This window comes from Ascaphus truei, chromosome 22 (assembly GCF_040206685.1).
Source record: "Ascaphus truei isolate aAscTru1 chromosome 22, aAscTru1.hap1, whole genome shotgun sequence".
Taxonomy (NCBI): Eukaryota; Metazoa; Chordata; class Amphibia; order Anura; family Ascaphidae; genus Ascaphus; species Ascaphus truei.
The window spans coordinates 2,099,478-2,115,630 of record NC_134504.1 but is presented as its reverse complement, the minus strand read 5'-3'; the positions used below and the strand labels follow the sequence as shown (position 1 = coordinate 2,115,630).

General features: G+C 46.0%; 1 protein-coding gene across 2 annotated transcripts in view; it reads right to left on the bottom strand.

The window, feature by feature from the left end:
* The window catches only part of DNAH9 (dynein axonemal heavy chain 9), a 170,084-nt gene that overhangs the window by 57,332 nt on the left and 96,599 nt on the right, over positions 1-16,153 (bottom strand). Inside the window, exons 45-51 of one of the 2 annotated variants that reach the window (XM_075579638.1) lie at positions 15,793-15,916; positions 14,905-15,047; positions 8,575-8,736; positions 7,893-8,126; positions 5,077-5,337; positions 4,095-4,520; positions 1,889-2,008 (exon numbers count right to left, since the gene is read on the bottom strand). In XM_075579638.1, the coding sequence (XP_075435753.1) occupies positions 1,889-2,008; positions 4,095-4,520; positions 5,077-5,337; positions 7,893-8,126; positions 8,575-8,736; positions 14,905-15,047; positions 15,793-15,916 (1,470 nt within the window). Of the gene's footprint in view, positions 1-1,888; positions 2,009-4,094; positions 4,521-5,076; positions 5,338-7,540; positions 7,552-7,892; positions 8,127-8,574; positions 8,737-14,904; positions 15,048-15,792; positions 15,917-16,153 lie in introns of those variants that run through there. The other variant, XM_075579639.1, reaches the window with a different exon arrangement.

Genomic DNA, 16,153 nt, shown 5'->3' with positions numbered 1-16,153 from the left:
GATACATACAGATCACACAGACACACTGATACATACAGATCACACGGATACATACAGATCACACGGATACATACAGATCACACTGATCCATACAGATCACACAGGCACACTAATACATACAGATCACACAGACACACTGATCCATACAGATCACACTGATCCATACAGATCACACAGGCACACTGATCCATACAGATCACACAGACACACTGATCCATACAGATCACACAGGCACTCTGATCCATACAGATCACACAGGCACTCTGATCCATACAGATCACACCGGCACACTGATCCATACAGATCACACAGGCACACTGATACATACAGATCACACAGACACACTGATACATACAGATCACACGGATACATACAGATCACACGGATACATACAGATCACACTGATACATACAGATCACACAGACACACTGATACATACAGATCACACAGGCACACTGATACATACAGATCACACGGATACATACAGATCACACAGGCACACTGATCCATACAGATCACACAGGCACACTGATCCATACAGATCACACGGATCCATACAGATCACACAGGCACACTGATCCATACAGATCACACAGGCACACTGATCCATACAGATCACACAGGCACACTGATCCATACAGATCACACAGGCACACTGATACATACAGATCACACAGGCACACTGATACATACAGATCACACGGATACATACAGATCACACGGATACATACAGATCACACAGGCACACTGATACATACAGATCACACAGACACACTGATACATACAGATCACACGGATACATACAGATCACACGGATACATACAGATCACACAGGCACACTGATCCATACAGATCACACAGGCACACTGATCCATACAGATCACACAGGCACACTGATACATACAGATCACACGGATACATACAGATCACACAGGCACACTGATACATACAGATGACACGGATACATACAGATCACACAGGCACACTGATCCATACAGATCACACAGGCACACTGATCCATACAGATCACACAGGCACACTGATCCATACAGATCACACAGGCACACTGATCCATACAGATCACACAGACAAACCACACTGATACATACAGATCACACTGATACATACAGATCACACTGACACACCACACTGATACATACAGATCACACTGATCCAAACAGATCACACAGGCACACTGATCCATACAGATCACACGGGCACACTGATACATACAGATCACACGGGCACACTGATCCATACAGATCACACAGGTACACTGATACATACAGATCACACAGGCACACTGATCCATACAGATCTCACAGGCACACTGATACATACAGATCACACAGACACACTGATACATACAGATCACACTGATCCATACAGATCACACAGGCACACTGATCCATACAGATCACACAGGCACACTGATCCATACAGATCACACAGGCACCCCACACTGATACATACAGATCACACGGGCACACTGATACATACAGATCACACTGATCCATACAGATCACACGGGCACACTGATACGGATCACACAGGCACACAGATCACACAGGCACACTGATCCATACAGATCACACGGGCACACTGATATACACACGTATACAAGGTACAGAGATATACACAAAGTAACACAGATATTGATGCACGCAATGCGTTGATGGGCCCCGAAGGGGTTAAGGGTATATTTATTCCCCCGTCCCATATACCGCATTATAATAAGGGGGCGCAACTTACAACGAGGTCGTGTTCATAGTTAAGGATCAGTGGTCAACGTGGCTTCAGTAAAAAAAAAAAAAAGTGGTTCTGTGGCCTGTACGCTGCTGGACTGCCTGGCGCACGTGGCTGCACAGAGAGGTGCGTGGGTACTCACCAGGCGGTTGGCGAGGGAGATGGTAAGTGCCGTGGCCTCTGCCTCTTGCTGACATTTCAGTTTATCTGCGGTGGCCTTCTCAAACTTGGCCGTCAGTTTTGCGAGGTTCTCATTGAGAAGCTGGTTAGGGACAAAGATTCCGAAGCATTAGCTGGTGCACCTCAAAGGTAACCCTCCCCAGAGGCGTCCTACACCCAGTACCCTACTTCACAGCTGAGTTCAGCTTCCCAGATGTCTCCAGCTCCCATTGTTTAAGCCTCAGAGCCTTCGGCTAGAAGCAGGATGTACTGTTTGTATACATGTGTCACACACTCACTTCCTGTATGTCTCAGATAGAAATGTTTCCAATCAGGGGTAATTAATCCCCTCTCCTATATGTAGAATATTAATAACCGTTATTTGCAGAGCGCCTTTCTCCCAATGGGACGCAAAGCTTCACAGTTACAAAAAGGGGAAAAGAAGAAAACATTTAAGGTTATAAAAGAGACCAAACACAAATTAAGGTACAATACCGCAGGGGGGCTCAACGCCAGTCCCCCTGCCCCCCAACAGGTCAGGTTTTCAGGGTATCCCAGCTTCAGCACAGGTGGCTGAATCAAAGACTGAGCCACCTGTGCTGAAGCTGGGATATCCTGAAAACCTGACCTGTTGGGGCCTCAAGACTGGAGTTGAGCCCGTGCAATACTGGAAGGGATGATGCTGTAACTATTAAATGCCGGATAGGTTGTGGTTCATTAATTGCCTGGGTAAACAGGTAGGTCTTGAGCCTTTTTTTAGGGGGCCTCTTGAACTGTATGAGGCAGACTGTTCCAAAGAGTGGGAGCAGCTAAAAGCTCGGGCGCCAAAGGAAGTCCCGGGGATTCTGGGAACTGTTAGGAGTCCTTCACTTGCAGATGGAAGTGAGCGAATGGCAGTGCAGGGAACTAGAAGCTCCCTCAGATAGCCAGGACCCCGGGCATGTAGCGCATTGCATGTTCAACAAGCCAATCTTGAAATAAAGTTGACATTTATGTATAGGTGGGCATGTTTATATAGTGTATTTTATTTATATATATATATATATATATATATATATACACACACACACACATACATACATATATATATATATAATAAGAGAAAGAAAAAGCCCCAAACAAAAGCACTCTAGTATACCAATTCAAAGTATGGATACAAAAAATCTTTATTGAATAACTGTCACAAAACAAGAAATATAAAAGAGAGCAGAGAATAATTAAAACAAGGCATGGATCCCCTGTACGCGAGTCTAGACATAAATCCTCCAACAATCAATTCCGAATAGGAAAAAGAGTGGTGGCTCCCAGTAGAAGGCATCTGGCCGAAACGCGTAGGAGTGGGTGCTGTAGGCAGGATCCCTTGGTCTGTCCCCCTCTAGAGACACGTAACCATGTTCTGAGTTTTTTGCTCCTTGCTTCCTCCATGATTTTGCTGTGTGTCTGACGTTAGGTGATGTATGACTTAGAGCATATAGGTTTTTGAAGTGTGCCTCTCTAGGCTTCATATCTTGTGGCCCTCTCATGTACTGATGCACTGTGTCACTAGAGACTATCCCAGAGATTTCATAGGGATGAGTATGCAATTATATTATGTGATTTGACCATTTGGCCACTGCCACTTCGCTTTTCATCTTAGCTCTTTGTCTGTACTATAACCTTTCACCTCGTCGGGTACACTTGAGCGTATTATCTGTCTGATTTGACACGGCTTTTTCTTATTCGGAATTGATTGTTGGAGGATTTATGTCTAGACTCACGTACATGGGATCCATGCCTTGTTTTAATTATTCTCTGCTCTCTTTTATATTTCTTGTTTTGTGACAGTTATTCAATAAAGATTTTTTGTATCCATACTTTGAATTGGTATACTAGAGTGCTTTTGTTTGGGGCTTTTTCTTTCTCTTATTATATATATATATATATATACACACACATACATATACATCATCTTCAGCCCATCCACTGCTGGATGAAGGCTTCCCCAATGCCATGTAAATACATATTCCCCTTATATACAGAAAACTCGTGCTTGCAGCAGTCTATCCCTGTGAACACGGCCAGTGCTATATAAAGAGACCCAGAATGATGATACTGATACCGCATCAGATCAGTGGGGGACGCCTAGCTCCCGTTATGTGAATTAGCGAGGAGCTATTTGCTCTGAAGGTGGCTTTATTATGACAACTTACAGCAATCTTAGTCTTGATGGTTGCCAGTTTCTCCTGCGCGGCGGCCAACTCCGCGTTGGCTTTGTTCAAAGCCTGGCGTTTGGGCTCCACGTCGCAGTAGACTACGTAGAACTTGACGATGTTGATGACCCAGGAGCACAGACCAGCGGCCGCTGAGGATTTCGATGCTATGAACTCTGGGTTGAACTCGGGGTCCTGCAGGTACGACTGGATGGCCTTAAAGCAGTTTTCGTGGATGTTCTCCTTGTTGAAGTGGATCAGGGAATCCAGAAAGCTGTCCACTTTGTTCATGATGACCCTCGCGGACTTCCAGCTCCTATCCTTGGGAACTCTGCCTCCAGGAGCAATGAGAACCATCACAGCTGCTGTGACGTTGCTGACTGCTGAAGGTGGAGCTCCGAAGGACTTCAGTTCTGTCAGATTGTTCTGGAAGGGAAAACAAGGAAAATGAACGGATCATACAAACAGCGTGGTGCAGTTGTTGACTGAGCCACTGATTTAGCCACCTGTGCTGAAGCAGGGATATTTTTAAAACCTCCCCCGATGGTGGCTCTTGTGGACTGGAGTTGGCCACCCCTGTCCTATCTGCTGTAAAACCGCAGGCCCTATTCGATTCTTGGCTTTTTTTGTATTTTGCCTTATGCCTATCCCGCACTTACTGTATTAGCCCTACCACATCTGCTGGGAAGCTATTCCATGAACCCACCACCCTTTCGGTAAAGAAGTACTTCCTCACACTTCCCCAGAGCTTCTCACCCTCCAGCGTCAGAGCGCCAACCCTTTGCTCTAGCTCTTCTCTCTCTCAGAAATATGCTTCCCTCTTGTACTTTGTTGAAACCCTTAAAGCGGGGCGCCACACTCCAGTCTCCAAGACCCCCGCCCCCCACACAGCTCAGGTTTTCAGGATATCCTTGCTTCAACACAGGTGGCTCCGTCCCTGCTTCAGCACAGGAGGCTCAATCAGTCCCTGATCGCCATTTACCTTGTTGAGTGTGTTCAGAGCCTCTTGCGCTGCTGCTAAAGCCGGTTCTGCCTTCGCTAAATCTTCCTCGCAGTCCTTCTGCTTCCTTCCCACCTCCTTCGCAATCACGGCCACTTTCTGTTCCTCCTCGTCGGCAATGAGTTTTTCCTTGCTCACCTTCTCCGTTTCCACCCCAACGACCTGAATGAGTTTATCCGCGTCTTCGTTCTTCTGCTTCAGCTCCACTTCTTGCGCGGCGAGCTTGGCTTTCAGGTCGTCAACCTACGGCACAGAAGATGCAAACAGTTAAGAAGAGACAGGTCCGGGCAGGAAGATGCAAATGGGTTCAGCGTAGGCTTGCAGTGTTCCGTCCCGGGCGCCAAACCGAGACCAAAATGAGCAAGTCGTGGCTGACTCGCAAAACAATCTCACCCTCTGTCCCGGAAAGTTTACAAATAAATCAGGAACATGAAGGGCTTCTGAAAAGTTAAAAGCAGAAATCCCTTCGAGCTGAATCGCGCTATTGTTAGCTCTGGGCACCTCCCAGATTTCCAACATACAGATGTATAATGGCGGTCATTACCGTTCGCATTGTCTTACAATAATGAGTTACCACGGGCGCAATGTTTAACGCGGCGTAATTCAAACATTTATAGCCGCCGGCAACTACATTATTTATGTGTTGGTAAAATTTAAGTAAAATCAAAGATGGCTGCCATGGTCATCCAATGGGAGGCTACGATGTCAAGTGGACCAGAAATACAGGCAAATAAAAAGGTAAACATCTCAAAAACCAGGGGGACGGGGGATGTGCATGTAAAACTTGAGCAGGGGATGGTGAATTTAACCCTTTGAGTGGCCTAGGACGTAGCTACTACGCCATGCGGTCTTGTCACCCTGGGTGGCCCATTACACAGTAGCTACGTCACCCCAAAAAATGCCTGTTGTCTTGGGGAGATTCAAGTCCTGGTGATCTCGCCCTGTGGGGCTCCTCTGGCACTTAATGGGTTAAGCAAAGTACCGGCACAATCACAACCGTTAGCCTAAATGAGTAGTACACCGGTACGATGAAATGGTAAAAAAAAACAAAAAAAAGTGACTAATATTGACAGAGAACGTGTTACATTGAGTGCCGGGATTCATTTATTCCATTTTCCCAGTTATTGGAATACAAATAATTGCCTATATTTGGGCGGCAGTCCTCCATCGTTGGCGGGCTGTATGGACGCATGTTCCGGAACTTCTCGCACTAAAAATCCCTACAACATTTCTGTGAGAGAAAACCTACAAGAAATCCCATTGCCTTTAAAAAAATAAAAATGGAAGGGAAACTGCACGTTTGTAATATTATTATTATTATGTAAAACGATTATAGAAACATCACACTCTCCCCTCTTGGATTACAACAGAACAATGTTCTTGGATTGATAAGCCGACTGGCGAAACCATTTCCATTCATCACATAACGTTCTGCGGTTGAAAGCCATTTCCACGAGGGAAAGGCGGATTATACACGGAAATAACGCGGTTTTGCTGTGGGCTTTGGAATGAGTTCGGAAAAACATTGCGGCTCACAGGGGAAAGGGGAGTGTGAGGTTTCAGCTGCGCGCTGACCCGATGTACAATGAGGTCGTGTTCTGTTCTGGAAGAATAAAAGGTTTGAGAAGCTGCCAATGGGATTACAGTGATGGTTGTTAAAACAAATACATGGAATTAGGTTGTGCTCAGGAAAACCTTGTGGGACCCGCTGCAGAAGGAGAACAGACTTTATTTTTTAATAAATCAATATAACTGCAGGATGGACATTTTTTTCTTTACGGCTATTTTTCGCATTACCAATTGCCTTCCATTCTCCAGTTTCACCCCATCTGAGGGCGAAAATACTGTTAGTATTCGGTGAAAATGTAACTGCTTCATTTCTATGAAGGGATCAGAAATTTGGTGGGGAAAAGGGATTTAACCCCATTCAGTACCTCTAAACAATACCCATTAACCCTTGGGACATTGCAAACGCCTCTGGCAGCTAAGTGGTTAAAATACCATCCTGTCTGCTGCGAAATCTCAGACACCTCTGATATTTGGGAAGCCCATTGGTTGTATCTCAAGCAGCTGTGAAGTCCTTCCATGAACTCTGCTGGAAGGCTGTTTAATGTCTCCACTACCTTACCTAACAATCGTTACCTACATTCCCCTTTTCTCGTTACAGCTCAATGGGAACGTTACCACAAAGCAAGGCTGCCGCAAACAGCTCAAAACACCATATATATCATATTACAGTATTTATACAAACGTATATATAGCACTGATTAAGTCGCAGGTAACATAGAATGTGCAGGCACACGTCCCTAACACCTGTCTACCTCATTTAGGGTGATAGGGGGAGTTGGTCACAAGAAGAGCCGGACACTGGGATTTGAACCGAGGTTACCCATTTCTAAGTGACAATACCACTAAGCTACATCTTCAGCCCTTCAGCCTGCCTCACCTGTGCAGAGGTGCTGTGTCAGCCTGTCTCACCTGTGCAGAGGTGCTGTGTGAGTGCAGCTCACCTGTGCAGAGGTGCTGTGTGAGTGCGGCTCACCTGTGCAGAGGTGCTGGGTCAGTGCGGCTCACCTGTGCAGAGGTGCTGTGTCAGTGAGGCTCACCTGTGCAGAGGTGCTGTGTGAGTGCAGCTCACCTGTGCAGAGGTGCTGTGTGAGTGCGGCTCACCTGTGCAGAAGTGCTGGGTCAGTGCGGCTCACCTGTGCAGAGGTGCTGTGTGAGTGCAGCTCACCTGTGCAGAGGTGCTGTGTGAGTGCAGCTCACCTGTGCAGAGGTGCTGGGTCAGTGCGGCTCACCTGTGCAGAGGTGCTGTTCAGCTTCTGCAGGCCGTTCTCCAGGCGCTCCATCTTGGCGGTGAGCTCCCTGCCTTTCTTATGCAGCAGGTTCTGGTACAGCTTGATCTGCTCCAGGAAAGACTTGGGGGTGGTGTAGTTGTAACGACGCTCGTTGCTCAGGTAACTTTTGGACATCTCGTTAACGCTTGTGTGCACGTACGCCATAAACCTGCTGATGGATTCCTTAACAGGCAACTGGCAAATAAAAAAATAAAAACAATTATAATATATATATGTCCTACCTACTGACCGGGCAGGAGAGTCAAGAAACAGCCTCCTGCAGACGTAGTGACAGGTAAAACAGTACAAGAATGTGTGTATGTATAAGGCATGTATACCTTAATATTTTATATTTTGTCACATACAGTGACACTGAGATCTTTGTTGGTGTTTTTCTCCTTATGCGCTAACATTACTGACCCATGAAATCACCAATACAGTCTAGTTGTGAACCTTTCGCACAAGGTCTCAAACCATGTGAAATTCGCCGCATTTTAGTTGTGAAAATGCCGACATTATAACGCTGACGCCATGTTTCGCTCGTAAAATTTCGCTGAGCGCTTACTCAATTGACGACCTTTTTAGCCCTTGGAGGCAAAACGTTTAGCAGGGAAATCTCACTCGTCTGTAGTTAGGACCTCACCTCAATGTTCTCCGTCTCCTGGAGGAAGCGCAGGCTGACGGACTCCAGCGCCTCCTGTGGCCACTCGTGGAACCAATCTATGGCTGTACAGTTGACCACAGCCGGGAACTTCCTGCTTCGGACACGCAGCTTGTTGCCAACAGGAGAGAAGCAGAGAGCGACCTACGGAAGGAACAAAGTGTTGGCATGAGAACCTCGCCCTAATGTGGAGGTGCATGAGAACCTCGCCCTAATGTGGAGGTGCATGAGAACCTCGCCCTAATGTGGAAGTGCATGAGAACCTCGCCCTAATGTGGAGGTGCAGGAGAACCTCGCCCTATTGTGGAGGTGCATGAGAACCTCGCCCTAATGTGGAGATGCATGAGAACCTCGCCCTAATGTGGAAGTGCATGAGAACCTCGCACTATTGTGGAGGTGCAGGAGAACCTCGCCCTATTGTGGAGGTGCATGAGAACCTCGCCCTAATGTGGAGGCGCAGGAGAACGTCACCCTAATGTGGGGGTGCATGAGAACCTCACCCTAATGTGGGGGTGTATGAGAACATCACCCTAATGTGGGGGTGCATGAGAACCTTGCCCTAATGTGGAGGCGCATGAGAACCTCGCCCTAATGTGGGGGTCCATGAGAACCTCACCCTAATGTGGGGGTGCATGAGAACCTCACCCTAATGTGGGGGTGCATGAGAACCTCACCCTAATGTGGAGGCGCAGGAGAACGTCACCCTAATGTGGGGGTGCATGAGAAACTCGCCCTAATGTGGGTGTGCATGAGAACCTCACCCTAATGTGGGGGTGCATGAGAACCTCACCCTAATGTGGAGGTGCAGGAGAACCTCGCCCTAATGTGGAGGTTCAGGAGAATCTTGCCCTTATGTGGAGATGCAGGAGTACCTCGTCGTAATGTGGAGGTGCAAGAGAACGTCACCCTAATGTGGAGGTGCATGAGAACCTCACCCTAATGTGGAGGAGCAGGAGAATGTCACCCTAATGTGGAGGCGCATGAGAACCTCACCCTAATGTGGGGGTGCATGAGAACCTCACCCTAATGTGGGGGTGCATGAGAACCTCACCCTGATGGGGGTGCATGAGAAACTCGCCCTAATGTGGGGGTGCATGAGTACCTAACCCTAATGTGGGGGTGCATGAGAACCTCACTCTAATGTGGGGGTGCATGAGAACCTCACCCTAATGTGAAGGTGCATGAGAACCTCACCCTAATGTGTGGGTGCATGAGAACCTCACCCTAATGTGGGGGTGCATGAGAACCTCATCCTAATGTGGGGGTGCATGAGAACCTCACCCTAATGTGGGGGGGCGCATGAGAACCTCAAACTAATGTGGGGGTGCATGAGAACCTCACCCTAATGTGGGTGTGCAGGAGAACCTTGCGCCAATGTGGGGGTGCAGTGACTAAGGAAAAGTAACTTTTTTTCCAACCACTATAATTAATTTTTTAATATACTTTAATTATTCAATTTTACGATCTCAATATCCTAAATCCTTAACCCTATTTGTGTGTATACTGTATATAGATAACAAATAACATTATATAAATGATGTATGATTTTATTTTATTAAACTTCATTACAAAATCCAACCATAGTTGATATTTGTATGCACGGTGAGTAGGATGGTGCGAAAGACGATGTTTTAAACATGGAATCCTACCCCAAACCAACATGATTTAACACATTATTGGAACGAGTGACCAGTTACAGGCACTACCTTAAATTAAATACAATAAATCTGATTTCTAAGCATTTGTAATGTTCACGGTTTCCCCCGGGGTTGCCACCTCTCCGGGTTTCACCCGGAGACTTCGGGTTTGGCATCCCTTTCTCCGGGCTACGGGTTTGTCCCTGAAATCTCCGGGTGGGCGGGTGGTCTGGACGGCAGTGAGCAGTGGTGCGCAATGACAGGAGCCGGGCGGCAGAGGATTGGATGGCTGTGGTGGAGCGTGCTGCGTGCGCACACACACACGGGCGCTCCCAAGTACCCCCAATTCGGAAGTCAAGTCTTCCTTGACTTTCTTTGTCTCCACTGCAGCCAGCTACAGGTCACTCACCGGTTCCTGCCCTGCCCTGCATTGCGATGCCACGCTGCTCAGTGCTCACTGAATCACACTGTCACTCCGTCCTCTCTGGCTCCTCCTCCTCCTGCTCGGGCTGCTGCTTCAAGTGCCTGTTCCCCTGCTTCAAGTCTGTTTATTTATTACTAAGGTGCACTGGGATGTATCTAAATATATATTTATATATATTTATAGTGTGTGTGTGTGTGTGTGTGTGTGTGTGTGTATATATATGTGTGTGTGTGTGTGTGTGTGTGTATATATGTGTGTGTGTGTGTGTGTGTGTGTGTGTGTGTGTGTGTGTGTGTGTGTGTGTGTGTGTGTGTGTGTGTGTGTGTGTGTGTATATATATATATATGTGTGTGTGTGTGTATATATATATATATATGTGTGTGTGTGTGTGTATATATATGTGTGTGTGTGTATATGTGTGTGTGTGTGTGTGTGTGTGTGTGTGTGTGTGTGTGTGTGTGTGTGTATATATATGTGTGTGTGTGTGTGTGTGTGTGTATATATATGTGTGTGTGTGTGTGTGTGTGTGTGTGTGTGTGTGTGTGTGTGTGTGTGTGTGTGTGTGTGTATATATATATATATGTGTGTGTGTGTGTATATATATATATATGTGTGTGTGTGTGTGTATATATATGTGTGTGTGTGTATATATGTGTGTGTGTGTGTGTGTGTGTGTGTGTGTGTGTGTGTGTGTGTGTGTGTGTGTGTGTGTGTGTGTGTGTGTGTGTGTGTGTGTGTGTGTATATATGTGTGTGTGTATATGTGTGTTTGTGTGTGTGTGTGTGTCTGTATATACACACACACACACACAATGTATATGTGTGTGTATGCAACTTGCTGCTGCTGCTACCGCCACTAGTGATTCAAGATGTTTTGTGAGATTGTCATCAGTGTTGGTTATAAATAATAGAAATGACATAAGCTAATATACAATTCCATGTACCATTAACGCAGCAACCGTACCTGCAACAGCAATGTCTTCGGCATCTCCCCCTACAACTACTGTCAATAAGGCTGCGCGGCGTAAAATGGCGCTGCCTTGCCATGCCAACGGGAACGTCACGTGACGTAACAGCATTACGTGATTCCCGTTGCCATGACAATGAGATGCCACATGTCATGACGTGATGCGGTGCCACGTTGTCATGGCAAAATGACGCCGCGTGACGTTGTGTGGCGTGCCGTTGTCATGGCAACAGTGTCATTTAAAATAAAATAAAAATCTCCGGGTTGGCCGTCAGTCGAAGGTGGCAACCCTGGTTTCCCCCTGTAGCATGGAGTCTCTGTGGTTGCTATTCCCTATCCCAGAATCCCCTGCCTGTCTCATTCTCACTGCTTATTGGTTCTCCCTCATACAGAAGGGCAGTGACATCACCAGACTGGAATAAAAGCTTCATCTCATTCTATCTGCCATGCTGTTCTATCCCAGGTAGGAGGGATTTTCAGAGCAAAAAACCCTCGTCTTAATATTTGTTATATTATTTAATAATTAGTTTCCCAAATATTGCAAGTCAGCTGCATACAATTGAAATGAAAATAAAGTAAAATTAGGCACAATTGTGAGGTTTGATGTAACGGGAAGGTACATTTACACCATTATGTCTTGACTAAGATACAATAGTATCCCCTACCTGCCACCAATAAATGGTCAATAAGGTAGTGGCACTGCTGCTTTACCTAGTTACTACCGCTCTGGCGGTGCACTGGTTAACTGCTTGCCATTTTCCCCCCGGACGGACAAAGCCATACAATATACGTGTATAATATACCAAGATACGGCCCCTACATTTACATTCCTGTGAACATGTCAGCAGAGCTTTGTAAATGTCATTTGATAATTAACGGGAGAGACTGATAAATATCTTCCTTAGGGTGAAACACTGGGGGGATCAGAAAGGTCAGAGGTCAGAAAGGTCAGCGAGGTCAGAGAGGTCCGGTCTAACCCATTTGGAAGCAGAAGACACGTGTGTCCTTTGCCTCTTTGAGGTGAGAATGTCGGTGCAGCTGTGAGCAGACGTCCTTAACTTTCATTCACAAATCTGATTCAATGTGCCGATGCAGATTTTTAGACATCAAAAATAAACCTGCTATACGCCATGAATCATTTAATAATAATAATAATCATAATGATGGTTAAAGGCCAAGTTCTATTTAGCTCACACATACAGTAAAACATTTTATAATTAACTGCACGCTCGTAAAATTCCTTCCACAAACCTACACCCTAAAAAATGGAATCCGACACTGGGATTCAAACACGGGTTCATCCATGTCCAAGGCGACTCAGAGAAACTCCGCCAGGGATAAGGTGGTGTAACCTTCTCCGAATCGCGGTCAAATGTTACATTTCATGCAACCGGAAATGATGAAGTGCGTCAAAGCAAACGTTTCTTTGTGTCGATATACAGATGTAGAAAAATGTCACCCTGAGGAACGTCACTTGGGCCGAAATGTCGGCCATTACCATGTATCCAATAAATATTCTAACAAGGGAATTACTTGGCGTGGCCGGAGATTTCCCTTTTTCTTCCGCTTGTACCGATGATGAACGGCTGTCTGTCCGTCGGAGCACCCGGTAGCTTGATACGGTTATGCCTTGTTTGTTCGGTGTGCAAGACAATTCATCTGGGAAGTCTATTGCGGATACACATATGTAGCCAGATTACTGTTCCCATAGCCGGCTCCGGAGAAGGTGAACGCCACGGTGACCTGTGGGGGGTCGATACTTTCACAATAGACCTCCTGCGGTGTTAATCCCTGTGGATGGAGGATGCCATGGTTGTATTCCCATGCAATCCTCGGCAGCGGGGAGAGTAATTCCGGCTATATCTGTACCTCTCCCGTTCACAGGTATATGCCAAACCATTGGTTAACCTACAACTCTCTGGGAATCTCCAGTTTATTGGATTCAACTTGTTTTTACATTAATATTTAAGCAAACTAAAAAAGAATTGCATTCAGTGGCAGGGGATCCCTGCTAGAGAAAATAAACCCAGGCTTGTTCTATCGGGTTGAATGCGCTAATCATTGTTTTTCTGCTTTTCTAAAAGATTGTGGTTGTGTAATCATATTTGAAATGTGTCTTTTGAAACTCATTTGCACATAACAGCCGCCACCTGCTTCTCCTCTCCCCTCTTATTAGAAGCGCAGAATGCAGATGCAATGATACCGCTTAACGTAATATTCCGGCTTTTTGTTCAAACGGCTGCTGATTAACTGGTGCATGGCGAGAAGTGCGAACGCTAGTTCTGTTTATCTAGATTTCCTTTGCAAAGGAAACACCCTAAATTCACAAAGGATGCGGGTCAGAATAGCTATTTATGTTCATACAAAAGTATTGTGCTTCGCCACTTTGAAACATTTAGGGCCCTGTATAATAAGTGAATAGGCTGTAAAGTCTCTTCCGGTCCCACAAAGTTGTTTAGGAATGGAGCAATTGTTCCGGAAATGTGGTGCGCGGCGGCTAATGAAACCGCTTTTGTAATGGACTCCGGCCATCTACTGTCAAGTAATTGCCAAAGCCGATTTGCGATATTAGTGGAATGCAGGCCCTGTATATGTTAGTTATTGAATACCAATTGCAGATTACTGACTGCATATTGGAATGTGTTAGCTGAATAGTAACGGCAGAGAACTATAGATACACAATGCCATCTCTACACCATAATCAGAGGTCGGTGGGGGATGGGGCTGTGTGTACGGAGAATCCGCCAATGTATATGGCACACGTAGAATCTCTTGAAATCAGGCACCGTGCCGCCATTTTTTCAAGATGCCTCAATATTTAGAACATTTCCAATAATAACAGTGGTGACTAATAATAAGAGAAGGATATTACTCCAAACATGAGATCAAGCCATTGTTTCCACCTGGTGTTGTGTCAGCAGCCGCAGTTAAGATACCGTGGAAATAATACATAGACACTGTTATACAAAAGCTCGTTCTCAGGTTGGTCCCAAGAAAAACAACAAAGTACAAACCATCGAAGTCTTTGTGAGCCCATCACAGCTAAGAAAAGTCTCCATGAAATGCTCGGAGAATACATTGCCATAGTAACCCAACCCAGCCGTCATAGTGATATAATGGTCCGCGTAGAGACGCCAATGACCAATAACCTTGCTGGACATTGTCTATTACCTGTAATGTCTTCTGCTTACCCTGTATAACCATAACTCACGAGGATTTGCTCCCGTGCTGAAGCAGGTTACAATGCATGAGAGCCATGTTGTGACGTCCGTATGGTTTACGCACCTTTAGTTGCCTCCTGACTCGGTCTATGAAGAATTTCCAGCAGTTTTCCCGTGTATCCATCAGCCCTAGGCTTTTAACTTCGTTCCGGAGGCTTCCGATTATATTTTCAACTTCATCATCGGGAAACAGATCAGGGATTTCACCTGCAAAGAATAGTCAAGTCTATAATATGAAAGTTTAAAGCATTCTCCATAGACCTCGCCTTTCTTCTTATGTAACCAAATGTGGGGTGTCCTGGAAAAAGAGTTGACATTGGGAGAAGGGAGTCGCTGGCCCACAGAGCTTGCAATCTGACTGGGAAACTGACAAGAGGATATGTAAATGCACTTTGGTTCATGGAGAGCGGTTTAGAGGGCGAGTAAGTGCATCTGGAGAGGGCTGTGCAGTTGTGTTTTGGGATTATTACAATGATTATCAAGAAGGTGATCTTTCAGGTGTGTTTTGAACAGAACAAGAGAAAGAGCTTGGTGGATAGTAAATGGGGATCGAGTCCCAGAAATGGGGAGCAAAAAGGTTTCAGATGCAAGCAGAACAAGAGAGCAAGAGTAGAGACTGCTCAGGGCAGAATAACATGGATGAGCAGGGACATAGCGAGAGATTACAGACTGAGACATAACAAGGACCATAGCCACATAATAAAAAAATATATGTATATTCTCTCTAACGTGGGGGGGGGGGGGATTCTGCTTGAGGGTCCCCCAATCAGCAAACCCTGCATTAGCTCTACTAGACAGTGCGCCCCCCCCCCCCCCCCCCGGGACGTCCTTCGTCAGGTCTAGGTGGCCATATGACTGTCTCGAAGGTTAAACTGTAAACCTCTTCCCAAATGAATGTTTGTCATCACCAACGGGTAGCAGAGAAGACGGGAGGAGAGCGTGATGCGCTCACCCGAAGCCAGCAAGTCATTGACGAGCACAAGGAACTTCTCATCGGCAACCTGGGCGTCGGTCATCAGGAACACCGTGCCAACGTTCTTCATACCGGCTTTAATGTACTGGTTTGCCAGGTCAGCCTACGGGTATAAAACATGCCGGGAAGAAAGAGAGTCCAATCGGAGTATATTCCAAACTTTATCCATCGGTAATTAGTGGAGGGATCCCGGCACTTACAAAAGGAAATAATGTCCCTTTCTTGGTAAAAAAAAAAAAAAAGAAAAAAGCTCGATAAGTTTTTTTACTGTAATATAACACTTTCTGCTTTATTAAATCTCGAAAACATTAGTTGGGGCCAATTTCTCAGTTGGCTTCCG